Raw genomic sequence first — 26,700 nt, forward strand, 5'->3', positions numbered from 1 at the left:
GTTCTCATCCCATTATGCTCAAACCCCATTCCAAAATTTTTATGAACACAAATTCCCATCAGTCCCTTTATATACAAACACCGTGGTTCAAAGGCACATTCTTTCATTATCCGTGGTACTATCTTTTCCAAAGTGGTTTTGTTCTAATCAGCAGTAGGGGCTGTATGTTGAATCACACTAAATGAGTGCAAATTAAAAAAATTAGTAATATTACAGTGAACTCCTGATTAGTGGTAACTCATTAATCTTGTAGAGATCCAAAGCAGAGTCGTTTGACTTACCATGTTTTGCTTAGAAAAATTATTTTATGTACAGTGGGGGAAATAAGTATTTGATCCCTTGCTGATTTTGTAAGTTTGCCCACTGACAAAGACATGAGCAGCCCATAATTGAAGGGTAGGTTATTGGTAACAGTGAGAGATAGCACATCACAAATTAAATCCGGAAAATCACATTGTGGAAAGTATATGAATTTATTTGCATTCTGCAGAGGGAAATAAGTATTTGATCCCCCACCAACCAGTAAGAGATCTGGCCCCTACAGACCAGGTAGATGCTCCAAATCAACTCGTTATCTGCATGACAGACAGCTGTCGGCAATGGTCACCTGTATGAAAGACACCTGTCCACAGACTCAGTGAATCAGTCAGACTCTAACCTCTACAAAATGGCCAAGAGCAAGGAGCTGTCTAAGGATGTCAGGGACAAGATCATACACCTGCACAAGGCTGGAATGGGCTACAAAACCATCAGTAAGACGCTGGGCGAGAAGGAGACAACTGTTGGTGCCATAGTAAGAAAATGGAAGAAGTACAAAATGACTGTCAATCGACAAAGATCTGGGGCTCCACGCAAAATCTCACCTCGTGGGGTATCCTTGATCATGAGGAAGGTTAGAAATCAGCCTACAACTACAAGGGGGGAACTTGTCAATGATCTCAAGGCAGCTGGGACCACTGTCACCACGAAAACCATTGGTAACACATTACGACATAACGGATTGCAATCCTGCAGTGCCCGCAAGGTCCCCCTGCTCCGGAAGGCACATGTGACGGCCCGTCTGAAGTTTGCTAGTGAACACCTGGATGATGCCGAGAGTGATTGGGAGAAGGTGCTGTGGTCAGATGAGACAAAAATTGAGCTCTTTGGCATGAACTCAACTCGCCGTGTTTGGAGGAAGAGAAATGCTGCCTATGACCCAAAGAACACCGTCCCCACTGTCAAGCATGGAGGTGGAAATGTTATGTTTTGGGGGTGTTTCTCTGCTAAGGGCACAGGACTACTTCACCGCATCAATGGGAGAATGGATGGGGCCATGTACCGTACAATTCTGAGTGACAACCTCCTTCCCTCCGCCAGGGCCTTAAAAATGGGTCGTGGCTGGGTCTTCCAGCACGACAATGACCCAAAACATACAGCCAAGGCAACAAAGGAGTGGCTCAGGAAGAAGCACATTAGGGTCATGGAGTGGCCTAGCCAGTCACCAGACCTTAATCCCATTGAAAACTTATGGAGGGAGCTGAAGCTGCGAGTTGCCAAGCGACAGCCCAGAACTCTTAATGATTTAGAGATGATCTGCAAAGAGGAGTGGACCAAAATTCCTCCTGACATGTGTGCAAACCTCATCATCAACTACAGAAGACGTCTGACCGCTGTGCTTGCCAACAAGGGTTTTGCCACCAAGTATTAGGTCTTGTTTGCCAGAGGGATTAAATACTGATTTCCCTCTGCAGAATGCAAATAAATTCATATACTTTCCACAATGTGATTTTCCGGATTTAATTTGTGATGTGCTATCTCTCACTGTTACCAATAACCTACCCTTCAATTATGGGCTGCTCATGTCTTTGTCAGTGGGCAAACTTACAAAATCAGCAAGGGATCAAATACTTATTTCCCCCACTGTAGCTAGCAAAAGATGGTCTCTCATCGTATAGTAAATTAGATGTCATGTACATAAAAGGGGCTGATGCCCCAATGCTCAGTTCCCCATGCTGTTCCAAATAGTGCTGTAAAAATACCACTGGAACAGTACAGGGAAAGAAGTCCTTAATGATCAATGCTAATAACATGCAAATTTAGGCGCACTGTCAGCATTGATCATTATGGACGTCTGCAGGAGGATTGTGCCTAGGCATGCGCTCAACAGCCCAGGCACAATTCTCCTGCAGAAAAGGTTTGATAGGTCTAGGCTTTTCTCCCTTATATGGTAGTTAAGCACTACCCAGTGAATCCCAGGATGTACTAGGCAGCGCAGGGTGCCGCCATTTTGAGGAGGTGCCTGCAGGAGGAGGAAGAAGTGTTAGTCCCTCCTCCTTTCTAAAAAGTAGGAGGGGGTTGTGGGGCCACTGTTAGACCACCAGGGCTAGCCTGTGGGGCGGGGGGGGGGGGGGAGTTCAGGTTGGGCTCCTGGGTAAGGGTCCCTCTGGACCACCAGGGTTGTATTTAAATTTCAGGGGAGGGTTTATCTTTGAGGCTCTGGGGGTCCACCGGACCTCCAGGCCCTTTTGTATTTTGGAAGTCTGGGGTCCATTGGACCACCAGGGCTGTGAAAGCAGTCTCCCCTGCTCAGCACAACCCTAACGCCAGCTCTGAGTGTAGGGTTTGCCGAAGGAGCACCCTTGTTTTGAATGCATTGGGGAGGAATATGGAATGAGCTGTTTAACATGCATTTGCATGCTATTTGCATTCAGAGCCAGCGAGCTCATTGTGTCACGCGCTTGTTGGCTCTGTTTAGCAGGAGGAAATGCGGGCGCTAGTCCGGCGCTAATGGCCTCTAGCGCCTACATTTGCTTCGGAGCATTGGGGCTTGAATTAACAGCAGTGCCAGCTGCCAAGTCATCAGTCCTGGACAGAGTTGAAGATTTGACAGTTGCTGCTACAATAAGAAATGCTGAACCCCTAATTAAACCGTTTGGGTATACGTCACTTAATGAAACAAAAGTATTTGTTCAGAGGATAGCTGTGAAAATGGTCTGTGTCCTCATCATAAAGCATATGGGAAAAGATTTAAAGATCTGAACACTTACCCAGGAAGAAAGGAGGGATAGGGGAGATGCGATTGATCTTTACTTCACTATATAAATTGCACAGGAGGCCCTTTCAATGGAAAGCAAGTTCTGGAACGAAGGGCCATAGGATGAAGATGAAAGGGGACAGACTCAGAAGACATCTAAAGAATTATTTCTCTATAGAAAGAATGTGAATGCATGGAACAGCTTCCCAATGGAATAGACTTCCTGAGCCAGTACGTCAAGCTCCATCTCTGGCCATCTTCAAATCTAGGCTAAAAGCCCACTTTTTTGATGCTGCTTTTAACTCCTAACCCTTACTCACTTGTTCAGTACCCATGTTTTATCAATCCCACCTTAGTAATTCCCTTATCCCTTATTTGTCCTGTTTGTCTTCCTAATTAGATTGTAAACTCTGTCGAGCAGAGACTGTCTCTTCATGTCCAGAGTACAGCGCTGCGTACGTCTAGCAACGCTATAGAAATGTTAAGTAATAGTAGTAGTATTAGTAGTGGTGGTGGAGATGAGGACACTGTCTGAAGTCAACAAACCAGAGGAAGGAATTGTGGCGCGTAGAGGCATATTTTCAAAGCATTCAGACTTGCAGAGTTACAAAATTCCATAGGTTACTATGGCCATGTAGGATTACTAATTGGTAACTTTGCAATTCAGCAGTAAAATGTTTTGTTTTAGGTTTTTTTTCCCACCATAATTCCAGTTAGTTGATTCATGGAAGAAACCTGAACTTTTGTCATATCTGCCTAGTGTTCATAACTTTTATGTTGCCTGGAAAAGCATTTAGTACAAAGTACTTGGCAACAATTTCAGAAAGCCACATAGGGTTTCAAAAGCTAAATTCCTCCATCTTCTGTGTTGATATTAGAGATATGCATTCATAAGTGTTCATTTAGGAGCCCTTTTACTAAGGTGCTGTAAGCACTAACATGTGCTTACAGCATAAAAATATGGCATACTGCGGGGTGCACCGAGACATTCCACAGTAATTGTGCCATGTGTGTGCACTACTCATATGTTAAAATTTCTTTTTTAGCTCAAGGAGCTTGTCTGGGGTGGACAGAGATTTGAGACTGGTCGATAATAATTGGCCTGCAGGGGATCGAGATCTGGCTTTTTCAAGATAGGTTTGATAAGGGCTGCCTTCAGCGGGACTAGTAGCTCGCCTGAAGATTAATTGTTAGTGAGAATGGAATGGAGACATAGTAGTAGGCCGATAGATGGTAATTTTAGCCAATTTGAAGGGATGGGATCCCGAGAACAAAAAGAACTGTGTAGGTGTATCATTGATTTAGAGAAGGATTCCAGAAAAGGGATATTAAAGGAAGTCCAGGTAGCCAAATGAACCTGGGTAGATAGAACAGGACTAGGGGGCAAGGCAAGTGTTGGAAAGTTTGCCTGTAGCGTTTGTGTCAGGTGTTCAGCGCTGCATGTGTCTGGTAGCGCTATGCAAATGCTAATAATAATAGCGACACTATCTTTGTAGAGAAGGGGGAGGGGGTTCACTTACGATGGAGCAAAAGCAAATTTAAAACTATGAACAGTTGCTTTAAGGAACTGGATGCCTGCTGAATTTGTTTACAGTAAAACGCTGTTTTAGCAGTGCTAACTGAGTCTTATAGTACTGCTATGCTTTTCTGGCTATCCTTTTAGAATCTTCTGATTTAGTTTTTAGCCATTGGCGTTTGGTCCTCCTAACTTGAAGTTGGCATAGTTTCAAACTGGTATGGAGCATGTGAATCCCTATCGCCTACATAGGTGGCATGTGGACATTAATGGAAACATCTGAAAATTGTCCATTTTACCCTTATGGTAAAAATGGCCATAATATGCAGGAGACCCATAAAAGGGCACTCTACGGCCACTTTTTTGACGCAGTTTAGAAAAAGGGCCCCTTAGTTCGTTAGCTCACCTTAAGTTTAGTTTGTCCTAAATTGATGAAATCTAAAAGTCAATACATGTTAAAAAGTTTAATGCACATTAAAATACTGAAATGAGTGTTTGAAATGAACTAAACAATGTATGAAAACTAAGAAAAAAGGCCAAACAAACTTAAAGCGAACCTAAATCATTTTCCCTCTCTGCATCCTTAGCTGGCATCTTATCCCATAAAATAATTTACATTAGGGTATCTGAAAACCAAGAGGTATAAACTTATGCAAGTACTGGTGGACTCTGCACACAGTATTTAACACGATCCACCCTCTTCAGCAAGACCACACCTTGTGGAATGAATGTGCATAGCCAAAATGCAATCAATTAAGAACAGAGACAAAATAATAGTAATGTTTGAGTTAAAGATCAAATATTTGCTTAGGTAGCGCTTTTGAAGGTGAATTAGATTTGCTGAGAGTACTATGTAACTGATGACATACTAAATTCTCATATCAATCAAGGGTGTGGCATCAGCAGTTTCTCTTCCTCATCCCCTTGTGCGGCAGTATAGCGCTGCGTGAGTCTGGTAGCACGTTGGAAATGTTGAGTAGTAGTAGTAGAGCTGGTGGGGGGAGGCGGGGCAGACATATACGGTCTGTGCCCTGACAATAGCAGATACAAATCAAGGTAAGGTATACACTACTACTACTACTACTACTACTAGCCATCTATCCCCCCTTCAGTCCATTCAGAACTCGGCTGCATGTCTTATCTTCCGCCTGGACCGATATATCACCCCTCTCCTCAAGTCACTTCACTGGCTTCCGATCAGGTACCGCATACAGTTCAAGCTTCTCCTACTAACCTACAAATGCACTCGATCCGCAGCCCCTCCTTACCTCTCTACCCTCATCTCCCCTTACGTTCCTACCCGTAACCTCCGCTCTCTAGACAAATCCCTCCTTTCAGTACCCTTCTCCACCACCGCCAACTCCAGGCTCCGCCCTTTCTGCCTCGCCTCACCTCAAGCGTGGAACAAACTCCCTGAGCACATACGCCAAGCCCCCTCCCTGCCCATCTTCAAATCACTGCTCAAAGCCCACCTCTTCAATGTTGCCTTTGGCACCTAACCACCACACCTATACTCAGAAATCTAGACTACACCAACTTGCCATTTTGTCCTTTAGATTGTAAGCTCACCTGAGCAGGGACCGTCCTTCTTTGTTAAATTGTACAGCGCTGCGTAACCCTATTAGCGCTCTAGAAATGTTAAGTAGTAGTAGTAGTACTATAGAGCTACAAGGCGTACGCAGCGCTGCACAAACATAGAAGAAAGACAGTCCCTGCTCAAAGAGCTTACAATCTAATAGATAAGAAATAAAGTAAGCAAATCAAATCAATTAATGTGTACAGGAAGGAGGAGAGGAGGGTAGGTGGAGGCGAGTGGTTACAAGTGGTTACGAGTCAAAAGCAATGTTAAAGAGCAATGTTAAACGCAGCACATGAGTTTATCTTGTTGGGCAGACTGGAAAACTCTTTTTATTGGAAAAAACTAAAAACAAATAACATACAAATCAAAAACAAGCCCCTAGCTATACACGGTCCTCCTATCTATGTACACCCGCTCCCCCTCCTCAATAGTACAGTGGAAACTGTTTATTAGAAAAACCAAAGAAAAAAAAAAAACAAAAAAAACCGGACATGCAAATCAAACCCCAGGCTCCTAGCTAGACATGGTCTGCCTATCTATATACACCCCCTCCCCCTCCTCAATAATACAATGAATCAACCCCCCGCCCCCCCCCCCCAAACCCCCCAAACCCCTTCAGACAACTGGCACACAATCCCCTGGGTAGCATGTCCCCTCATGGCGGCTTAAGCCTCACGTGTCTCCACCACCTCGAAGCCACCCCCACCCCTTTTTCCACCCTTTCCCACTTCGCCGCTTCCTGCACTGCCCTTACCACATCCCAGCTGACTACCTCTGCCGGCCGAACCTCCTGGTACAGGGACACCCTGCAGCGCGCCATCCAGAGGCAGTACCGCAATATCACCGAAATCAGAAAGCGTGTTACCGGATCCCTGCGTCCCCCTCCACCCTCTGGGCCGTACACCCAGTCCGCATAGCTGTAGTTGCGGAAACTGGGGATCTGCAGCAACGAGGAAACCCGGTCAGAGACCTGGACTGTAAATGGACACCTCACCAGGAAATGCTCCATCGTCTCTTCAGTTCCAGCACATTCCTCCCGTGGGCACCCTCTATCTCGCACATTGCGATATTTCAAATTTCCTCGGACGTACAGTCTACCGTGAAAGGACAGCCACGCCAGGTCTTTATACTTCACCGGGATGCGGTTCGAAGCAATCAACCGTAACCCCTGCTGCATCCGTGGGGCCGGCGCGTCCCTCAGCGCCAGAGGAGCTGAGAACACCTGCGCCCGTACTCTGTCCATCCAGACCCCCCGTTGTCCTGCCTTCACCTCCCCCACCGTCAGCCCCCACACCCTCACCAATTTCACTAGGGTCTTGCAATAACTCACCCCCCCCGGGGCCCCCCTTCGCAGTGCCACTACCCTCCCCCCCTCCCGCCATAGGTCCCAATATCTCGGCCACCACTGCAGGACACTCCTAGCCCACCCCGGTGGCTCCCGCCCTACCGCCCTCCCCAGATTGAACTGCAGGAACAAAGCGCTGAAAAACAGGACTGGGTTTATCATGCCCACCCCCCCCTCCCTCCTAGGCAGATATGTAACATTCCGTTTTACCGGATTCGTCCTGTTGCCCCAGAGCAGCCGGAAGAACACCCCATACAAGGCCGCGTACCGGCTGTCTGGCAGCAAGCAGATGTAACTGACGAACAGAAACAAAGGAACTAAGTGTGCCTTGATGAGCTGTACCCGCTCCCCCATGGTCATTTTCCACCCCTTCCATCTATCCACCCTCCCCTTCGCTTCATGGAGACACCTATCCCAGTTGTAGAGCCTATAATCCCCCTTCTCAAAGTATATTCCCAAGACCCGTATACGTTCCACAGCTGTAGGAAACCTACCTCCCAACTCAAACTGCAGCCCCTGATCCCCAACCCACAGGCTATTGGACTTTTGAAAATTGACCTGGGACGCTGTTGCCTGCGAGTATTCCTGGATCAGGTTCTGCAATCTACCTCCCTCCCTCTGGTCCGCTACCCACACTGTAACGTCATCTGCATACGCCACGACCCTTAACTGGCTATTGTCCCCCACCTCCACCCCTTCCAGCCCCTCCGCCCCCCCCTTCTCCAGCCGTCTTATAAAAGGGTCGATGGCGTATGCATACAACAGCGGGCTGAGCGGGCACCCCTGCCGGACCCCTGCCCCTACCTCAAACCCCTGCCCTCTCCACCCGTTAACCAGGGGAAAACACCCCGCATGCCGATAGAGTAGCTGTAATTGCTCTATCCAGCCCTTCGGAAACCCATAGCGCTCCAAAATGCTCCATAGGACACCCCACTGCACTCTATCAAACGCTTTTTCCTGGTCGAGTGTTACCAACAGCCTACCATGCCCTCCCACTCTACTGCGTTCTACCCCCTCCCGCACCCACGCTGCCGCTTCCAAGACCCCTCTCCCTTTAACCCCACATGCTTGTGAGGCTGCCAGCAAATCCCCAGACACCTGCCTCATTCTCTGGAATAGCATTCGCGCAAAAATTTTCCGATCTGTATTAAGCAGTGCTATAGGCCGCCAGTTGGCCAGCATCGCCGGGTCCTTCCCCTTACTTAGTAGGATAAGAGCCGCCTCTGTCAGGGACCTAGGCAAGGAACCCTCCAACTGGGCTGCCCCCCATACCCTCACCAGGATCGGCACCAGCTGCTCCTTAAAGGCCTGGTAGAACTCAGTTGTTAGCCCATCCGGCCCCGGCGAGGTCTTCCTGTGGAGCGCCCCGATGGCTTCCTCCACCTCCTGTTCTGTCCACGGGTTCAAGAGGGCCTGAAGCTGGGGTCCCCCGTGACCTATCCCCGGGGTTTCTTCCACATAACACTCCATCTGCTCTATATCAATCTGCTGGGCTGAAAGGAAAGCCGCAAAGTGGTCCCTCACTGCCCCCAGAATCCCCTCCCTGGTGTCCTGCAGGACCCCCTGTGCGTCCCGCACCCCCTCCATCACCCTGCGTGCCCTCCGCTCCCGGCAGCATGCGAAGGGGTCCGGGCTACACATTTTCCCGAAGTCCCGCTCGTACACCAAGGAGGTGTAGCGGTTGTACTGTACCTGTTCCAGGAGTGCTTGGAGATCATGTATTTCTTCCTCCCTCCCCCCTTGTGAAATCAGTGTGTCCCTCTTTTTCTTTATCGCCATGCCCAACTTTGTCCTTTCCCTCCCCTCCCTTCTCGCCTGTCTGAGAAAGAATCCCCGCGTTCGTCTTTTCACTGTATCCCACCACTCCCCTAATGACTGAAATGCCCCCTGCACTGACACCTGATCTTCCAAAAACCGGCGGTACTCCTCCCGCACCTGCTCGCTACCTAACCACTTTAAATTCAGTCGCCATAACCCCCTCCCTGGCCTCTGCGCTGCCGCCCCCCCCACCTGAAGGAGGACCATGTGGTGGTCTGAAAAGTCCACGTCCACGTTTCGTGGACCCCCCAGACAAACTCCCTTCTTTACCAGGAATCTATCGATTCTACTCTTACACTGCCCTCGAAAGAACGTGAACCCCTCCTGTTCCTCACAGAAGGCCACGTGCGCGTCTACCAGCTCCGCCTCCCGCATGATCCCTGCCAGCCTCACCCCGTCATAGCCCACCTGTACCGATCGTCCCCCACTATCCTTTTTCCGCAATATGGTGTTAAAATCTCCCCCCCAGACTACTTGGCGCGAAGTGTATAGGTAGGGCTTGATCTTCCCAAAGAGGAGCACCCTTTCCTTCTTGCTTTGGGGCCCGTACACATTCACCACCCTCAGTGCTCTATCCTCCCAAATCACATCCACAACAAGACATCTCCCCACCCCCAGCTCCACCACTCGCTGAATATTCACCCGGTGGGACTTAAATAAGATCCCCACCCCACCATACCTCTCCCCCGCCAACCCCCACACCGAGGGACCCCACTTCCAGGCCCGCCTCGCCCGCCTGATCACCTCAATGGACCGCAGCCGAGTCTCCTGGAGCAGGAAGCAATCTGCTTGGACCCTCGCGAACCAGTCATACGCTAAACCCTGCTTCTTCGGAGAGGCGATGCTGGCCACATTCAGCGTGGCAAATGTCAACACTAAGCCTGCCATCCTTATTGCGAGTCACGAGTCTGCTCACTCCCACCTTCTTTCCTTATCTCCTGGGATACCCCCTTCTTACCCTGAAGCAGGTCCTCTGCTATGCGGTCTACGTCATCCCCTGCCAGATCCCCCTCCCCCCCCCCCCGCAGCCGTCCTGTCTGCACCTTACCCCCCCCTCCCCCTTTCTTCCTTCCTTTCTTCTTTGCTCTATCCGGACCCACCCCCTGAACCCTCCCTCTCCCCTCTCCCCCCCCCACCCCCTACCTCCTCCTCCGAGTCCTCCACCTCTCCCAAGTCCTCCAGGTCCTCCAGATCCTCCTCTAGCTCCACTCTGTCCCCCCAAGCTTGCACTTGGGCCTTCACCACCTGCCCAGCCCCCTCAGCTTTCCTCTTCCTCCCCTTTCCCCTCCCTCCCTCCCTTCCCTCTTCCTCCTCCCTCCCCCCCTCCCCCTCCCCCCAGAGCCTTCCTACCACCAGTACCCTCCTCCAGTGCATCCTCATATTTCCGTTTGCCCTCTCCAATCCCCCCTGCCGCCCCCTCTTCCTCCATTAACTCCACCTCTTCTCCTTCCCCCTGTTCTTCCTCCTCCCTCCCAACCTCCCTATCTTCCTCCTCCTCCTCCAACACCTGAAATCTGTTCCCCCCCCTCTTCCCCTGCAGCGACCCCTCCCCGCCCACCCCTAGTTTCCCCCCCCCTCCGAAACTTCCCTTTCCTCTGTGGCACTTGTACCCACTCCCCCTCTCCCCCCTGCTCCACTCCTAACCCAGCCCCCTGCCCCTCCCTGCCTATCACCCCCTGCCCTATCCCCTCCTCCCTTACCCCCCCTCCCTGTCCCTTCCCCCACATATCCCACTCGTTATGGGCCGCCCTAGGGCAGTTCCGATATGCATGGCCTAACCCGCCGCAGAGGTTGCACCTGATTGCGGTGCAGTCCTCTGTGGCGTGCTGATCCCCGCATCTTCCACACTTTACCACTGGGCATGACATGCTGAAGTGCCTAAACGAACCACATCTGAAGCACTGCCGCGGCTGCCCCTTGTAAAAGCACAGTATCCTGTCGCGACCGATAAAGGCAGCCGAAGGAATGTGCTGGACCACATGGCTCTCCTGTCTCAATTTGACCAGGGCTCCCCAACCTCCTGCCCAAACCCTGCTTGGATCCGGTAACTTTGTAAGCGGGGATCTCAGCTCCGCGTACCTCTGTAGCCAGTAGGCTAAATCTGCCCCAGAGATAGACTCATTTCTCACGAGCAGGGTGACCTGCACCAGGTCCGGCTTGCTGATTGGAATGGCCCTGAGGTCCCGCCACTCCCCCTTTCCCCTCACCCCCTCGTACCTTTCCCAGAATATTTCCATCCCCCTCTGGGTCATGAAGCTCAAGTCATATTCTGGGATGTTGATGGGGTGTATACACGCGTAAAAGTCCTCGGGTATAAACCCCATCCCCATCACCAGCCTCAAGACCCGATCCCTGGAGGGCATTGCCCCCTCCCCTATCCATTTGAGCTGTACCACATTTCGCCGCTTAGGCAGCTGTCCACCCCCTGTCCCCGCTCCCCCCCAACCCCTCCCTGGGCCCTCAAAACCACCCGATCTCCCCCCCTCCTTCCTTCCCCCTCCCTGGACTACTGCCGCAAAGGACTTGGACCCCAGCCCCCACCGCCCCCCCTCCACACTTGTTCCAGCCCTTCCCTCTGCCTCCCCCCCCTTCTGTCCCTCTGCCCCTCCCCTCATCCCTCTCCCTTCCTCAATCTCCACAGCCCCCTCCCCCTCCCGCTGTCCCCCGACCCCTTCCCTCTCAGACAAACATCCAGCAACGTCCATAGTCAGTTCTGCTGCTTGGGCTGCCTCCAACTGATTGTCCTGCCCATCTCCACTTCCTGGAACGTCCCTGCTCGTCCCTGCCACTGCAGGCTCCAGCCTCTGGGCTAATCGCCTCCTCTCCTCTGTCTCCTGGCGATACTCTGGCTCCTGTCCAGTCAGGTCTGCAGCTGGCGATACCAGACTCCCTGCTCGCTCCGCCCCTGAACTCCCTCCAACCTCCGGCACCAGGGGCGAAGCCTCCGGAACTCCGCCGCTCCCCTTGGCTCCTTGCTCCCAGCCGTCCTGCTGGCAGGTCCGCTCCACCACCCGCTGCACATCTGTTGGACTTGCCATGTCCACTTCTCTATTCAACGACAGTCTCTCAACAATCGGGTTACTTCCCCCTTGCTTCTGGTGCAGTCCGTCCTGCGTTCTCCCAATGGCTGGCGCTTCCCGGGGGCATGGCTTGTCAGTTCCTGATACCGCCACAGGCTGGCTGTTAGCACCCCCCGATTTCACCTCTTGTAATGGACAGCTGGTCAAATGAGCTCCCAGCTGCTGCCCGCTCCTATTCCTCTCTCTCCGACCCCTCTCCTGTAAACCGCCAGCTACTCCATGCTCAGGGAAGACCTCCCCTGCTCCTGGACTTCGTGGGCGGGGCTTCTCCAGATGCCATGCTGCTTCGGTTTCCACTTCAGTCATTGCAGACCCGGCCAAAAATACCGGAGTCTGCCTCTGCTGACCCTTTTCCAACAGGGCCTCCTTCACGGCAACTGTCTCTGCTGTTTGCACAACTGCAGGTAAGCCCTCTGAGACTTCGACTACCACCTCTGTAGAAAACAGGCTGCTACCTGCGTCTCCCTCTGCTGCCTCCATTATCTGGAGTTTTGACAATGTACTGAGTTCTGTCCTCCCCTCCACAGGTAGGATCTCCGCTCCAGCCCCCACCTCAGAGCCATGTCCTGCCGCTGCCTCCTTATCCTCTGGCTGCGGGGTAAGTGCTCTGGACTGTGTTGCCAACTGTCTCATGTATTTTAAAGTGGGGTCACCTCTGAACCCAGACAACTCTTTAGATTCTAATGCTGCTGAAGACACTGAAGCTTGCTGCAACTGTAGTGTTCCTGAACCCCCAGACTGTGGTATAGAAGCCATCCTTTCTCGGTTAACATAGAGCTCCCTCAAAGGATTCACAGAGCCCTTTTTTAAACAGTTCAACAAGTGTTCTTTTTTCCCCAACAACTTCGATATCCGGGCTTCCTCTTTAACATACATTTGTCTGTGCTCCGCTGGGGCAAATTTACACATAGTTCTTGCCATTTTCAGACGTTTTCCTAGCTCCACTACTTCTTTTTCCACCAGCTTAATTCGTCTTACAATATTTACCACACTACTTGCTGGATCATCAGGGTCATAGCTCACTTCAAGGAACTCCTCATCTGACGATCCACTCTCCTCACTCTCACTCTCATCTGCCTCCAGCATAGGCTTCTGGCAAACTTCCATCGCCTCTTCCTTCTCCCTTCCTTGGAAGCGCCCTTCTGGGGCCTGTACTATTTTCCTCCCCCCTCCACTGTCTTCTCGCTTACCTTCCGCAAGCTGGGCCATGGAGGGGGAAATGCTCTTGTGGCCTCCACCGGGCTGCTTCTCCCTTCGGTCCACTGGACTCCTTTCCCTTCTCCCGGTAGTCAAACCAAGGAGAGAGCCACTCCTTTCGGCCTTCTGGTCCCGGGCCCCAGGAGGCCCCACAGCCTGGGACTTTCCTGAGGCCTTCTCCCCAGGGACCCTCCTCATCTTTGGGGAGGGAGCTAGGTCTCACTCCCTTTCCACTGGAAGTCAGCAGAGCTCTCTAAAACACCTCCTTCCTCCTCAGCAGACTGGATGGACCGTGCAGGTCTTTTTCTTCCATCATCTACTATGTTACTATGTATATGATGATGAGACAGATAAATTTATTAACTGAAACACTTCAGAGGAAACTAAATTCAAGCTACATTGGGTGCACACCTCAAAATATATTTGAAGCATTTTGAAAAATACAAGTCTCTTCGTGTTTTCTTCTGGACATATGATGCCCCTCAGGGCCACAGAAAATATGAATGTCTTTTTACAAGCATCCAATGCATACCTATGAGACATCAAAGGAAAAAGTGACTAGCAAAAAAGAAGGGTATAGACACAATGAATCAGAAAAAGGCAATCTGGTAATGTGACAGAAAGCAGAAGGGGACATGTTTAGCCTGCACTATTTTCTTCATAAAACTGCTCAATCAAATGCCTAGCCTGTACGGTATTTTCTTCATAAAACTGCTCAATCAAATGCCTAGCCTGTACGGTATTTTCTTCATAAAACTGCTCAATCAAATGCCAAGATTTTATATTGAAAGCCACAAGCAAACAGGAAAAAGCCTCCACATGGAGAATCCAATCAAAAAGGAGTAGAGGATGGATAATGGACACTCCAACACAGGAACTGGTGCTTAACAGATGTTTATTCAGTGTTTATACACTAGGACTCAACATGGTCCGTGTTTCGGCGTGATAAGACGTCTACCTCATGGATCACAAAGATTTTCGAACAGATGTCAATATGTGGAACTATCTAAAGACCTCTGTTCTCAAAGTATATAAACACTGTGCCGACGCTTCCGGGCTGCTCTTTTTGTTTATATACTTTGAGAACAGGAAGACCTTAGGACATTGGAAGACTGGGCATACTAATGGCAGATTTAATGTGGACAACTGCAAAGTGATGCACATTGGGAAGAATAATCCAAATTATAGTTATTTGATGCTAGGTTCCACCATAGGAGTCAGCACCCAAGAAAAAGATTTAGGTGTCATCTTGGAAAATATGCTGAAATCTTCTGCCCAGTATGTGGTGGCAGCTAAAAAAGCAAACAGAATACTTGGAATTATTAGGAAAGGGATCGAAAATAAGACAAAGAATATTATAATGCCTCTGCATCACTCCATGGTGCGACTGTACTTTAAGCATTTTGTGCAATTCTGGTCGCGATTATCTTAAAACAGATAAAGCAGAATTAGAAAAGGTTCAAAGAAGGGCGACCAAAATGATTAAGGGGATGGAACTCCTCTCATCTGAGGAAGGGTTTAAGAGGTTAGGACTCTTCAGCTGAGGTGGGATATGAGAGAGGTGGTGCAGAATGGGTAAAAATAAATCAATTTTTTACTCTTTCAAAAAGTTCAAAGACTAGGGGATGCTCAAGGAAGTTACATGGTACTACTTTTAAAATGAACAAAAGAAAATATATATATTTTTTTTTTAGTTACATTTCTACCCCGCGCTTTCCCACTCATGGCAGGCTCAATGCGGCTTACATATACAGGTACTTATTTGTACCTGGGGCAATGGAGGGTTAAGTGACTTGCCCAGAGTCACAAGGAGCTGTGCCTGAAGTGGGAATCGAACTCAACAAATAGTTAAGCTCTGGAACTCATTACTAGAGGATGTGGTATCAGCAGTTAGTGTATCTGGGTTTTAAAAAAAAAGGTTTGGACAAGTTCCTGGAGGAAATGTCCATAGTCTGCTATTGAAATAGATATGGGGAAAGCCACTGCTTGTCCCTGGGATCCGTTGCATGAATTTTGCTGCTATTTGGGATTCTGTCAGGTACATGTGATCTGAATTGGCCACCGTTGGAAGCAAAATACTGGGCTAGATGGACCATTGGTCTGACCCAGTATGGCTATTCTTATGTTCTTATGTTTTTCAGACCTGTGAAAGAAAATAATCAGTTTTAAGCAACCATTAAGTTCTTTCCAAAAGGAATGGCTATAGAGGGTGAGCTGTTGACTGCTGAGGTCTTTTTCTGCTGTAATTAATATTCAAATCACTGTGTTGTCATGTTTGGCTACACTTACTGCCACCTCTTGAGTCCTGTGTGCTAATTGCTCTGTGCAGAATTTTGTTTTTTTCAGGAAAAGGGAATGGATTTGATATACCACCTTTTTGTGGTTACAATCAAAGCAGTTTACATATTATAAACAGGTACTTATATTGTACTTGGGACAATGGAGAGTTAATAGGCCCTTTTACAAAGTCGCGGTATGGCTACTGTAGCAATGACGTGTGGCAAATCAGCCCTTCCGCCCAGCTACCACAGGAGCCTGGAGGTAGTTCCGTTATGTGGCGTGCACCATTTCCAGTGTTCTGAAAAAAAACATAATACTAGTAAAACAGGCCCGTTTCTGACACAAATGAAACAGGCGCTAGTAAGGTTTTCCTCGGAGTGTGTATGTTTGAGAGAGAGAGAGAGTGTGTGTGTGTGTGAGAGATGGAGTGTGAGATGGAGTGTGTGTGTGTGAGTGAGAGAGAATGAGAGAGACAGAGTGTGTGTGTGTTTGTGTCAGAGAGAGTATGTGAGAGACAGAGTATATGTGTGTGTGAGAGTGTGAGTGTGTGTGAGAGAGAGAGAGAGAGAGAGAGAGAGAGAGAGTAGTGTATGTGAGAGACAGAGAGTGAGTGTGTGTGTGGGAGGCTCTGAGTTCCATGACCCCCTCCTTCCCTCCCTCCCTCTCCTCCCCTCCGAGTTCCATACCCCCTCCCTCTCCTCCCCAGCGTGTTCCATGCTCCCCTTTCCTCAGAGTGTGTATGTTTGAGAGACAGTGTGTGGGTGAGAGATGGAGTGTGTATGTGAGTGAGAATGAGTGAAAGAGAGACAGACAGACAGACAGAGAGAGAGTGTGTGTGTGTGTTTGTGTCAGAGAGACAGAGTGTGTGTGAGAGAGAGTGTATGTGAGAGACAGAGAGTGAGTGTGTGTGTGTGTGTGTGTGAGAAAGTGAAGCCTTCAAGCCTTGAAGCATTCGTGGCTTCACTTTCTTGGCTTCAGAATGTTGGAGGTGCATTTTATTATATAGGATGTTTTGCACCAGGGGCTTACCTGGCAGTAATCGGGTAGCTGCAGGAATAACAAAGGCTCCCCCAGGAAATGGCTGCGCAGCAAGTGTTTAAATTACTGCAGGGCCATTTCCTTTTTTAAAAGAAAAAAGAAAGCCTTTTACCCGCTGCAGTAAAATGGGGCCTCAGCATGCCACAAATCCACAAGCCGATGCCACCACAGGGCCCCTTTTACCGCAGCTTGGTAAAAGAACCCCTAAGCGTCACAAGGAGCTGCAGTGGGAATTGAACCTGGTTCCTTTGCTTCTCAGGCCACTGGAGAAACTATTAGGCTACTCTTCCATTCTCTTCCCCCTGACTGGGCATGCAGTTAGCAGGTGTGAACTGGCATGCACTAACCGCAATGCCAACATGGTAACAGTTACTGCATTTATATGCTAACAACATGTCCTGCTTTGAGTGTTAATTAGTTAGTGCACTTCAGTAAAAAGAGCCATTAACAAGAACAATCGTTGCTTTTAGTTCATAGAAATTTGTCTGTATGAATTTTAATGCAAAATCCTACGTGGAGGTTATGAGACGTATACCGATACAAAACAGTTAATTACCTATTAGTGCTTAGAAAATAATGCAACTTAAAAACTCATAAAAGTTAGCACGCACCATTCAATGCAAAAAGGTTAATTATTTCTTTGGAACTGCTGTTAGGATTTTGCAAGAAAGCTAACTTGTTAACATTTGTTAATTTATGCAAAACTCATTTGAATGGCGTTAACATGGGTCACTAGCATTAGTTCATTTTTAAACTGAATGCTTTTAAATTATTGCTTAATTTGCATAAACCACTTTATGGTCCCCATATTTAATAATAATTATAATAATAATAATAATAATGTGTGTTAATAGCTATTTACTCATTGTAGTATATTGACTCAAAATGGCGTTTTTTTTTTTAAAGGTGCACTAAGCAGTTAACATATGAATTAGTACATGGTCACTGTTAGTGCACGCCGCTTGCTAACTGCATACTCTGTTATGAGCAGGGCCAGTATTACAGCAGTGCAAACAGGATAGCTGCTCTGGGCCCCCATGTGAAAGGATCCCCAAGTCTACCTAAATCTGAAGGAGATATAGCCTGCTGGTGGTGGGCTTTGGGTCTCCAGCATGTTTAGCCTGACTCTGGTTATAGGATGGGAAATGGCCAGTCTATGACTGCTCACTGCAGTTAGCTCATGATAGTACTTTACCATTCACTGCCACAGATACAGGCAGTGCAGATGCACATCCTGCTACCTGAATAGAGGGTGTTCAGTATAATGCACTGTCTACAACTCCATTCACCTCAAGGTAAAGGGTTTCATTGTGTGGTAACTGTATAGAAAGATGCTAAGAAATGCTCCCAGCAGTTACCACACAGAATTTGTTCTTACCATGTGTTAATCTGGGCAATTACGTAGCAGGTGCAAATTTTACTGCACTTTAATGTAAAGGACTTTAAGGATGTGAATATTTATGCCAGTATATGGATTGGTAGTGCAAAACAAGTTTTTCTTTTAGTTTTCAAAGATAAGTCAGTGGATCAGAAAAACGGAGAATATGCCAACAGAGGAGAGAAGGCTGTCTCCTCTGCCCAATGTGCTTCCTGCTGCAATCCCATGGACTCCAGTCAATCTTAGCCTTTACTTTCCCATCTCTGCAGTTAAGGATCCTCTATCTGTACCCCAGCCTTTTCTGAATTCCATTACCGTTTCTGACTTCTCCTCCACTGGGAGGCCATTCTGTGCTTCCATCACCTTTAACTGGTTTTTGATAGGGTACACAACCATATTTTTAAAGCATTCTACATCTGTCACTTGAGAGAAGATGGTTATTTATCTAACGGCCAATACATCTACAACTGATTGTATGAATAGTGGTTTACAAACAAATTGATTCTCTGGTTCTCTTACTGCCTATAACTTCATCCCTTTACTAGCTACCTGTTTTAATTCTTCTAGTATCTCTTAAAACCAATCTTTTCAGCCTAGCGTTTGGCACCACTCTGAGCCAGCCTGACCATCAGTAGGTCTGTGTGAACACAGCAAGTTTTAATTTTAAATTATTTTATTTAAAAAAAAAGTATCCATAACAAGAATTGAACAGCATCCCAGCAAAGATGCATAAAGTAGTAAACATACAGAACCCTAAAAAAAACAACAACCTATAAGCAAAAGCACAAATGCAACCCAACGTCAGCACCCCCCTTCCTCCCATCCCCCAAATCTAAAACAAAATACAGAGTCTGAACATCCAATCGAAAAATGAGGTGAACAGAATAGCAAAGAAGAGGAACAGGAGAATGGCCTTTGTCCTGATAGCCACTCTCCAAAACAGAAGCTCACCCCAATGAATCATTCAGAGGCGTAGCCAGGTTTTGATGTCAGGGGGAGCAGACTTTTCTAAAATAGGTGCCAGTCAGTGTCAGCCAACCAGCAGGCTGAGGTTTTTGCTCAGGTGCGGTGGCTGTGGCCAGCAATGATTAACACAGGCTGCCTCTGCTGCATCCCGCCTACGAGGAAATAGGAGTTTACAGCAGGAGACGGGATGCAGCAGAGGTCCTGCGACTGGCTGGAGCAGGCAGCCTGTCTTAACTGCAATTAAAAACATTCAGACTGTGACCATCACTTCAGGAACAGTATATACACTCCTTCCACTACTAGACATTTTGTTTAAATCAGATGGGCTTGTGTTTGTGTGGTGACTCTACAGGATGCAGAGACCGCTAGCCCCAGAGTCTATTTTTAAATAGGGCCAAACACTGTGAAATAACACAAAACCCTGCAAAAAGACACAGAAAACTTACCACACTGTAATGGCCCTAAACCCACCTATGAAAAAACAGTTCTCTCTCTCTCTATTACACTGAGTCCATTTGACATTTCTTCTTTCTTCATCTCTACCATCAATCCCTCGTCTTCAATGCCCTCTGTGTCATCATCCCTACCCTGTTCAGTTTCTCTTCTTCTCCTCCTCTCTTCCCTTTCTCCTGTACTGTCCCCCTCCCCTCAGCCAGCACTTCTTCTCTCTCCCCTGGCCCTCCCCAGGGTACCGCATCTCTCTCTCTGGCTCCATCATCTTTCCTACTCTCCTCCCAACCCATCCCATCTTTCTCTTTTCCCTCTGGTCAACCCCCTCCCATCCCAGCATCTCTTCCTTTCTCTCCATGGGTTCAGCTTCTCTTGCTCTCTCTTCTGTGTTCCCATTTTCCATCCCTGTGGTCTGGTGACATATTTCTCCTACCCCCTATGTGATGTGGCATCTCTTTTACCTTTCCTACCTATCTTCCCCCCCCTTTCCAGCATTACCCCTCATGTCTCCATCTCCCTCCCTTTCCAATATTACCCCTTGTGCCCCATCTTCCCTCCCTTTCAAACATAACTGTCCCCCCATGTCCCCATTTCCCTTCCTTTCCAGCATAACCCCTCCATGTCTTCATCTTCCTCCTTTTCCAGCATTGTTCCCCATATCTCTTTCGCCTCCTTTTCCAGTAATGTCCCTATCTCCCACTTTTCCAGCATTACCCCTCTTGTGTCCCCATCTCCATCCCTTTCTAACATAACCCCCATGTCCCCCACCATCTTCCAGTAATGTCCCTCTGTGTCCCTATCTCCCCCTTTTCCAATACCTCCTTCTACCTTCAAACCCCCCATCTAGTACCTCCTTCTTTCAAACACCCCCCCCCCCGTTGAGTACCTCCTTCTTCCTTCAACCGCCCCCCCCCCAATTCAGTGCCTGCTTCCTTCAACCCACCTCCCCAGCAATGCTTTCTGTTCTCCCTCGCCCCACCCCAGACCATGAAACCTCCTTCATCTAGCAGCCCCTGCAGTTTGTAACATGCTGCCTGTCTGAGCTGGCGTTGGATCTGAAACTTCCCTCTGCATGTCCCGCCCTCGCAGAAATAGGAAGCTTTATCAGAGAGGTGGGACACGTAGAGGGAACGATCGGATCCGACGCTAGCTCAGACAGACAGGCAGTGTGTTATATGCTGCAGTGGCCTTTAAACAAAGGAGGTTTGACAGTCTGGAGTGGGGAGAAGGAAAACAGAAAGCAGTGTTGCACTCGGGGAGGAAGGGATGCCAGTTCCACGGTGGGGTGGGAGCAGTGGGGAGGAGAGGGAAGGAGAGAAAGTCAATACTGCAAAATTTTTTTTTAACCCTGATTGACAACAGCTTGCATTGGTGCCATTTTCTTTAAAATCAGTTTGAGGGAATGACCACTCCTCTTGCACCCTCCCCCAGCTACACCTCTGAAACCATCCCTAGCCCCCTCCTCTCTCCCCCCCCAAAAAAAAAAACCACAGAAGAAAGAAAAGCAGGAGCCTCCCAGAGCAAAGAATCCAGCCAGCTTAAAGATGCCATTAAACAGAAAACTACGAGCCCTTGGAGAAAGCGGCGAAATAAAAGGGTCCCAAACAGATAAAAAACTGTTTTTTTTCCTTTTTTTTAAACGACCCACCCAAGCGTAATTTTTCTGGTAACATAAGATTATGAAGCATACTCTGCCAAACCCAATACGATGGAGAGTCAAGTACTGTCCACACTTTCAGGATGGATTTCTTTCCAAATAATGCCACCTTGCAGACAAGACGGTGATTTTAATTTTATGCTTTTTGTTGATTTATTTGCTGTGTGGTTGTCTTTGATTTGTATGACTCTTTCCTATCATTTATGGAGTTCCTTTCAGTCTGCTATTATTTGTAAACCTCATTGATCTCATCAGTGTTTAAAGGCGGTATATCAAAAAACAAAATAAACAAACATGGGGCCCCTAGAAATTACATCTGTGTGGTGCATGCACAGGGAGGCACAATCACTACAAACAGTTTATACAGACGGGACCCAAAATCTGATGTTTAGCTCAAGATGTTATTCACTTCTAGATGTATATTATAAATGGAAGTCTAGGGTGTTCTACTTATTAAACTTTTGTTTAAAGCAGTAAAGTTAGCAATTTAAAAAAAAAGGAGTCTGGAACAAGATGGCGGTCTGAAGGGAGTACTGTGAAGCTGTTCCAGGACTCGTGCTGACGCCATTCTAATTTAAACAAGTTTTGCTTGCTTATGCCTAAGCGGAGGGGCAGACAGCGGCCAGGCCCCGCGGTACCTGTCTTGCCGACAGTAGGGCCCATGGATCGCTTCGCTATTCTGGGAACTTCGGGAAACTGTGAATCTTCGTTGTGAGTGGGAGCGGAGAGAGGTGAACCGGTCCCATAGCCAGAAGTCGACATCTCTTTCCGCCCCGGGATAAGGAATCCGCCGCCTATGCCTGCAGCCGAACAAGGATTATCTGAACAGGGACTCCTGCAATCCAAAGGGGCGGTAGTACTCCCTACAGCAGGATCAGATCCGAGTATTTGACTGCTGAACACCCCTATGAGGACAGGTGTGACCCAGCATGGCGATGGCGTGTCTGTTGTAAAACCTACGGAGAGGAAGCTGAATCTCTCTGAAGACTCCGAGATTGAATCAGTTTCACTAAGTAAGTCATTTTTTTCTTCTAAACCACCAAATATAACTTTTGGAAACTATATATGGGAAGCACTTTTGGCTCTAGAGACATCTTTTTCTCAAAAATTGGTTTTGGTCTCACAAAAAGTTCAAATTCCTAATGAAAGTATTTCTATCTTGGAGAAAAAAATTATAACAATTGAAGAGAAGACTGAAAGTAATAGTAAAGATATAAAATTTTGCCAACAGCTTCAAACAAATATTATTAAGGAAAACAAGTGGTTGCAGACCAAAATTGAAAATTTGGAGAACCAGCAGGGATCAAAGACTCAACGATTAATAAATTTTCCAAGACAGGAATCTGTCGCACCTTTAATGACTTTTAAAAATTTATGTTTGAAATACTAAAAGTACCGGAACAAGCTTGCCCACCAGTTTCAAAAATTTACTATTTAATGCCTTATAAGAAAAAAAGTATGCCTGATCAACCTGTAGTTGAAGGAACTGAGGCAGTTTTTGAAACTTTAAATCTTACACAAATATAAGAAGATGACTATTTAGGTTTAAAACTTGCAACGCTTATTGTGACTTTTGTGTTACAACTAGATAGGGACCGGATATTAAAACAATTTTTCCGACATAGACAAGAGACCTTTCTAGGTTATAAAATTAGAATATTTCCTGATGTATCTAAAGCAACTCAAAAGAGGCGTCAAAGTTTTCTTAAGTTCCGTTCTTCTGTTTATCAGCTAGGAGGGCTTTTTTGGCTGAATTTTCCATGTAAGTATGAAGTGAAGCTGAATTCTGTGAAATATATTTTTTATGATCCATTACACTTAAGTTCCTTCTTGTAATCCAAGAGGGTAGCAGTTCCATCTCCAAATTCAGAAACGGTCTTGACATCTACACCCTAATCTGTTTTAGAAATGTTCCTATGAATCTCCCTTCAGGTCTCTAATTTTGTATTAGTGAATGAGATTATTTTTCATTTGAGTATGATGAGACTTGTTCCTCCTTTGAAATTGTGGACTATAATAGGATGAATATATATTTAATTTAATTTTCTTGTAATAATTTGTAAATGGGGAAAAAATTGTGTGATTATATTCTTCCTTCTTGTACAAGAATAATCTTGGAATTGTAATATTAAACTTTCAATTAAAAAAAAAAAAAGAGAAAACAATATAATAATTTAGGGGACTGACCACTATGAACTGAATTAGGTCTGGACCTTGAATGCAGTCACCTTTCCAAGTACTGGCATGGAATATCCAGATGTCTGGTAGTGCCTGGTAAGGCCGATATATTCAGTGCTGTACTCGGTTAGCCAACCGGGCTTAGTTGGCAGGCACTGCTTTTTATACTATCCAAGATGCTTGGTGAGCTCTCCAGAGCACTGTTCCTTCTAAGCCAGGGGTTCTCAACCCAGTCCTCAGGACACACCTAGCCGGTCAGCTTTTCAGGATACCCACTATGAATATGCATGAGATAAATTTGCATGCCCTACCTCCACTGTAAGCAAATTTTTTTCATGCATATTCATAGTATCCTGAAAAGCTGACTGGCTAGGTGTGTCCTGAGGACTGGGTTGACAGCCCCCGCTCTTCACTGAGCGGGAGTACTCCAACTGCATTAATATTGTGTTTTCAGTTGCTAGGGACAGGCAGGTTCCCTGGAGTCCAGCAGAGCTTGCCTATCCCTCACTATTGAAAATGCGATAGTGAAATAGCACCACCCAGTGGCAGGACTGTAGGTGGAGGACTCCCACTCAGCTTAGAAGGAACAGTGACCCCAGGTGCTGGCACTGAATATCTGCAGTGCCCAGATGACTTCCAGATCTGCCCCAACTTCGTTGCCAGCACTAACTAGAAAGTGCCACAGCAGTCAGTGCTCATATTCGGCGGCACTCTCCAGTTAATGGTTAGGATGGCCAGAACAATTTAACCAGGCAGAACTATTGACCCCTTAGTTGCCAGCTAAATGAAATCACTGACATTCCCATTTTCTGATTGTTATCTTATTTCTGATAAGAAATGTTGAATGTTCTTTCTACATAGAAAGGCCCACCATTATATATCTAAGGAAGTCAGTTTGCCGCTTATGTCAATCCTTCTGAAAACAACCAAGTGGGACCCACACTGCTAAATACAAAGCATGAACATAGCATAAGCACACAGGTGAACACACTTGAAAACAATACAAACATAGAAAATGACAGCAGACCATACGGCAGGGATATTCAGTGTTGATCCTCAAGGACCGCAATCCAGTCGGGTTTTCAGGATTTCAGCGATGACTATGCATAAGATCTATTTGCATGCACTGCCTCCATTGTATACAAATAGATCTCATGTATATTCATTGCGAAAAATTCAACTGGATTGCGGACCTTGAGGACCGACATTGAATGCCCCTGCCATATGACCTATCCAGCCTGCCCATCCATATCATCTAGTCTCCCTTCCAATCAGAAGTGGAGCCAGGTTGACGGTACGGGGAGGGGGGAAGCGAAAGCGGTGCGAGAGCGGTCTTCTACCGGCACCAGCGCACATTTTCAATGCAATACGATGAGAAAAAAATAGGCGCCGGTGACAGCAGAACTCTGTTTGGGGCAGCGGCCGCTCCCCTGGCGCCCCACCTAGCTACGCCACTGCTTCCAATGAGTGTGAGGCTGTCAGGGACCAGTTTCTAGTTTGGAAGCCAGCAGAGGATGAGGACAGAACCAACAGCACCAACTTTTAGCTAAGAAAACATCTGTTTTGGGCTGCAGTGGGGACTGCACTGCATACCTCTCAGCCACAGAACTATTGCTACAATGGCTGGATGAAAAAAAAAAATAAAGGAAACTCCAGATAATAGCGGGGGGAGGGGGGGGGAACTCTATGGCACCATAGCTCAGTCTGGCCAGAGTTCAATTAAACTAGAAGGCAAAGGGAGCAGAAGGCAACACCTAGGCAAGCACATAAACACAAAATAATAAAAATGCACATTTTATTTTTAAGATGTTCATGATATATGAACTGGGAAAAAAAAAAGAGAAAGGAGTACTACGAATACAACCAAGATAAGTACCCAAGCACTCCAAAAAACTTAGGCAAGTCAGTATTAAAATGTTTCTGCTTCTAACCCATTAGAAAATCAGGTGGCCAACCACTGGAGCCTGACTGTTATTGTACAGTTACTAACTGCAGCTACAGGAAGGCTCAGCTGCAAGATTTCTACTAACCCTGCCCCACCCATGCTATCACTTCTAGATACAGTCATAACCTGCACCTATTCTGACTCCCCATTCCAAACTCTACATGCATGGAACATTTTCAGCTGCAATCTGCACAGATTTGATTCCTTTCATTGCCTCCTCTGCAGGTCTCAGATGAATGAGCACTTAGCCAAGTACCCAGCTAATGGCTGTCTTTTTTGACATTCAAAACCATAGTGCAGCACAATAATCTAATAAACAGCATTTATTTCTGAAGGAAGTAAAATAGAAATGTTTCACAGCATAATCTGAAATGTTTGTTTTCTCGAAACACAGTAGCTCCAAATTTTAGTAAAGCAACAATCTTAAAATTAATCTTTTTTTCCAACTTGCTAAGTGACCCTGTAACGATTTACTGCTGTCCAGATTCTTAAAATACGTATTTTTCGTAGTGTGACATTACCTAGAGAACTTGTGATCCTAATGCCTGAGCTGCTGAAACTGACAGTACTCGAAAATTTTTCGTGTGAACACGGCAGATAGGCTCAGTGCTCTGCTGTACAAAGTATTTACTTTCAATTTCTGACCACTTCTACAACTGAATTCACTCATACCTGAAAAGAGTCAGCAGTTGCATGTAGCACAACCAGGGGTTTCTATTCTAGGCTATTTAGTACCACTTCTCAAAGTAAAGGCAAAAGAAGTCGTGAGTCTTACCAAAGTATACTTCCTTCTGGCATTTGGGACACTTGGGCATGTTGTTCTGTAGGTCGAGTGAGCTCTTGCCACTGAGGTATGAAACGTCCAGGAAATGGAGTGAGCTTTGCTCTTCTGTCAGCCTGTCTAACTGTCAGTATATCTTAACAGTCCTCCTCCAGGGCAAGGGAGGAGCACTGTTACCCTTGTTGCACAGCCTCTAAGAGGAGGGGGAGGAGGAGAATCTGCACTTTGGGCAGAGAATAAGGAAAAGGGTGAGGTCGGAGATCTCTGTGCTTGTTCATGCACCCCGACCTCTCCTGGGACTGACAGGAGACGTGGCGAAAGAAGATGATGAATTATTACAAAATCACCTGGACTGGGATTAATCAGCAGTCATAGAGAAGAGTGATGCAGCCTGTCAGGCACCAGGTTGACTATTCCATGCTTGCCGGGAAAATCAGACAAGCACCGCGCCCAAAGGAGTGGGCAGTTAAAAAAAA

The 26,700-nt window shown here is 47.1% G+C and overlaps 1 protein-coding gene across 1 annotated transcript in view; it reads right to left on the bottom strand.

Annotated features, from left to right (window-relative positions):
- Positions 1-26,453, bottom strand: part of CRIP1 (cysteine rich protein 1) — a 45,970-nt gene extending 19,517 nt beyond the window's left edge. The window contains exon 1 of the mRNA XM_030214924.1: positions 26,219-26,453. Within this exon, the coding sequence (XP_030070784.1) occupies positions 26,219-26,258 (40 nt within the window). The 5' untranslated portion in view covers positions 26,259-26,453. The remainder of the gene's footprint in view (positions 1-26,218) is intronic.
- Positions 26,454-26,700: the final 247 nt, after the last annotated feature.

This window comes from Microcaecilia unicolor, chromosome 9 (genome assembly GCF_901765095.1).
Source record: "Microcaecilia unicolor chromosome 9, aMicUni1.1, whole genome shotgun sequence".
Classification (NCBI taxonomy): Eukaryota; Metazoa; Chordata; class Amphibia; order Gymnophiona; family Siphonopidae; genus Microcaecilia; species Microcaecilia unicolor.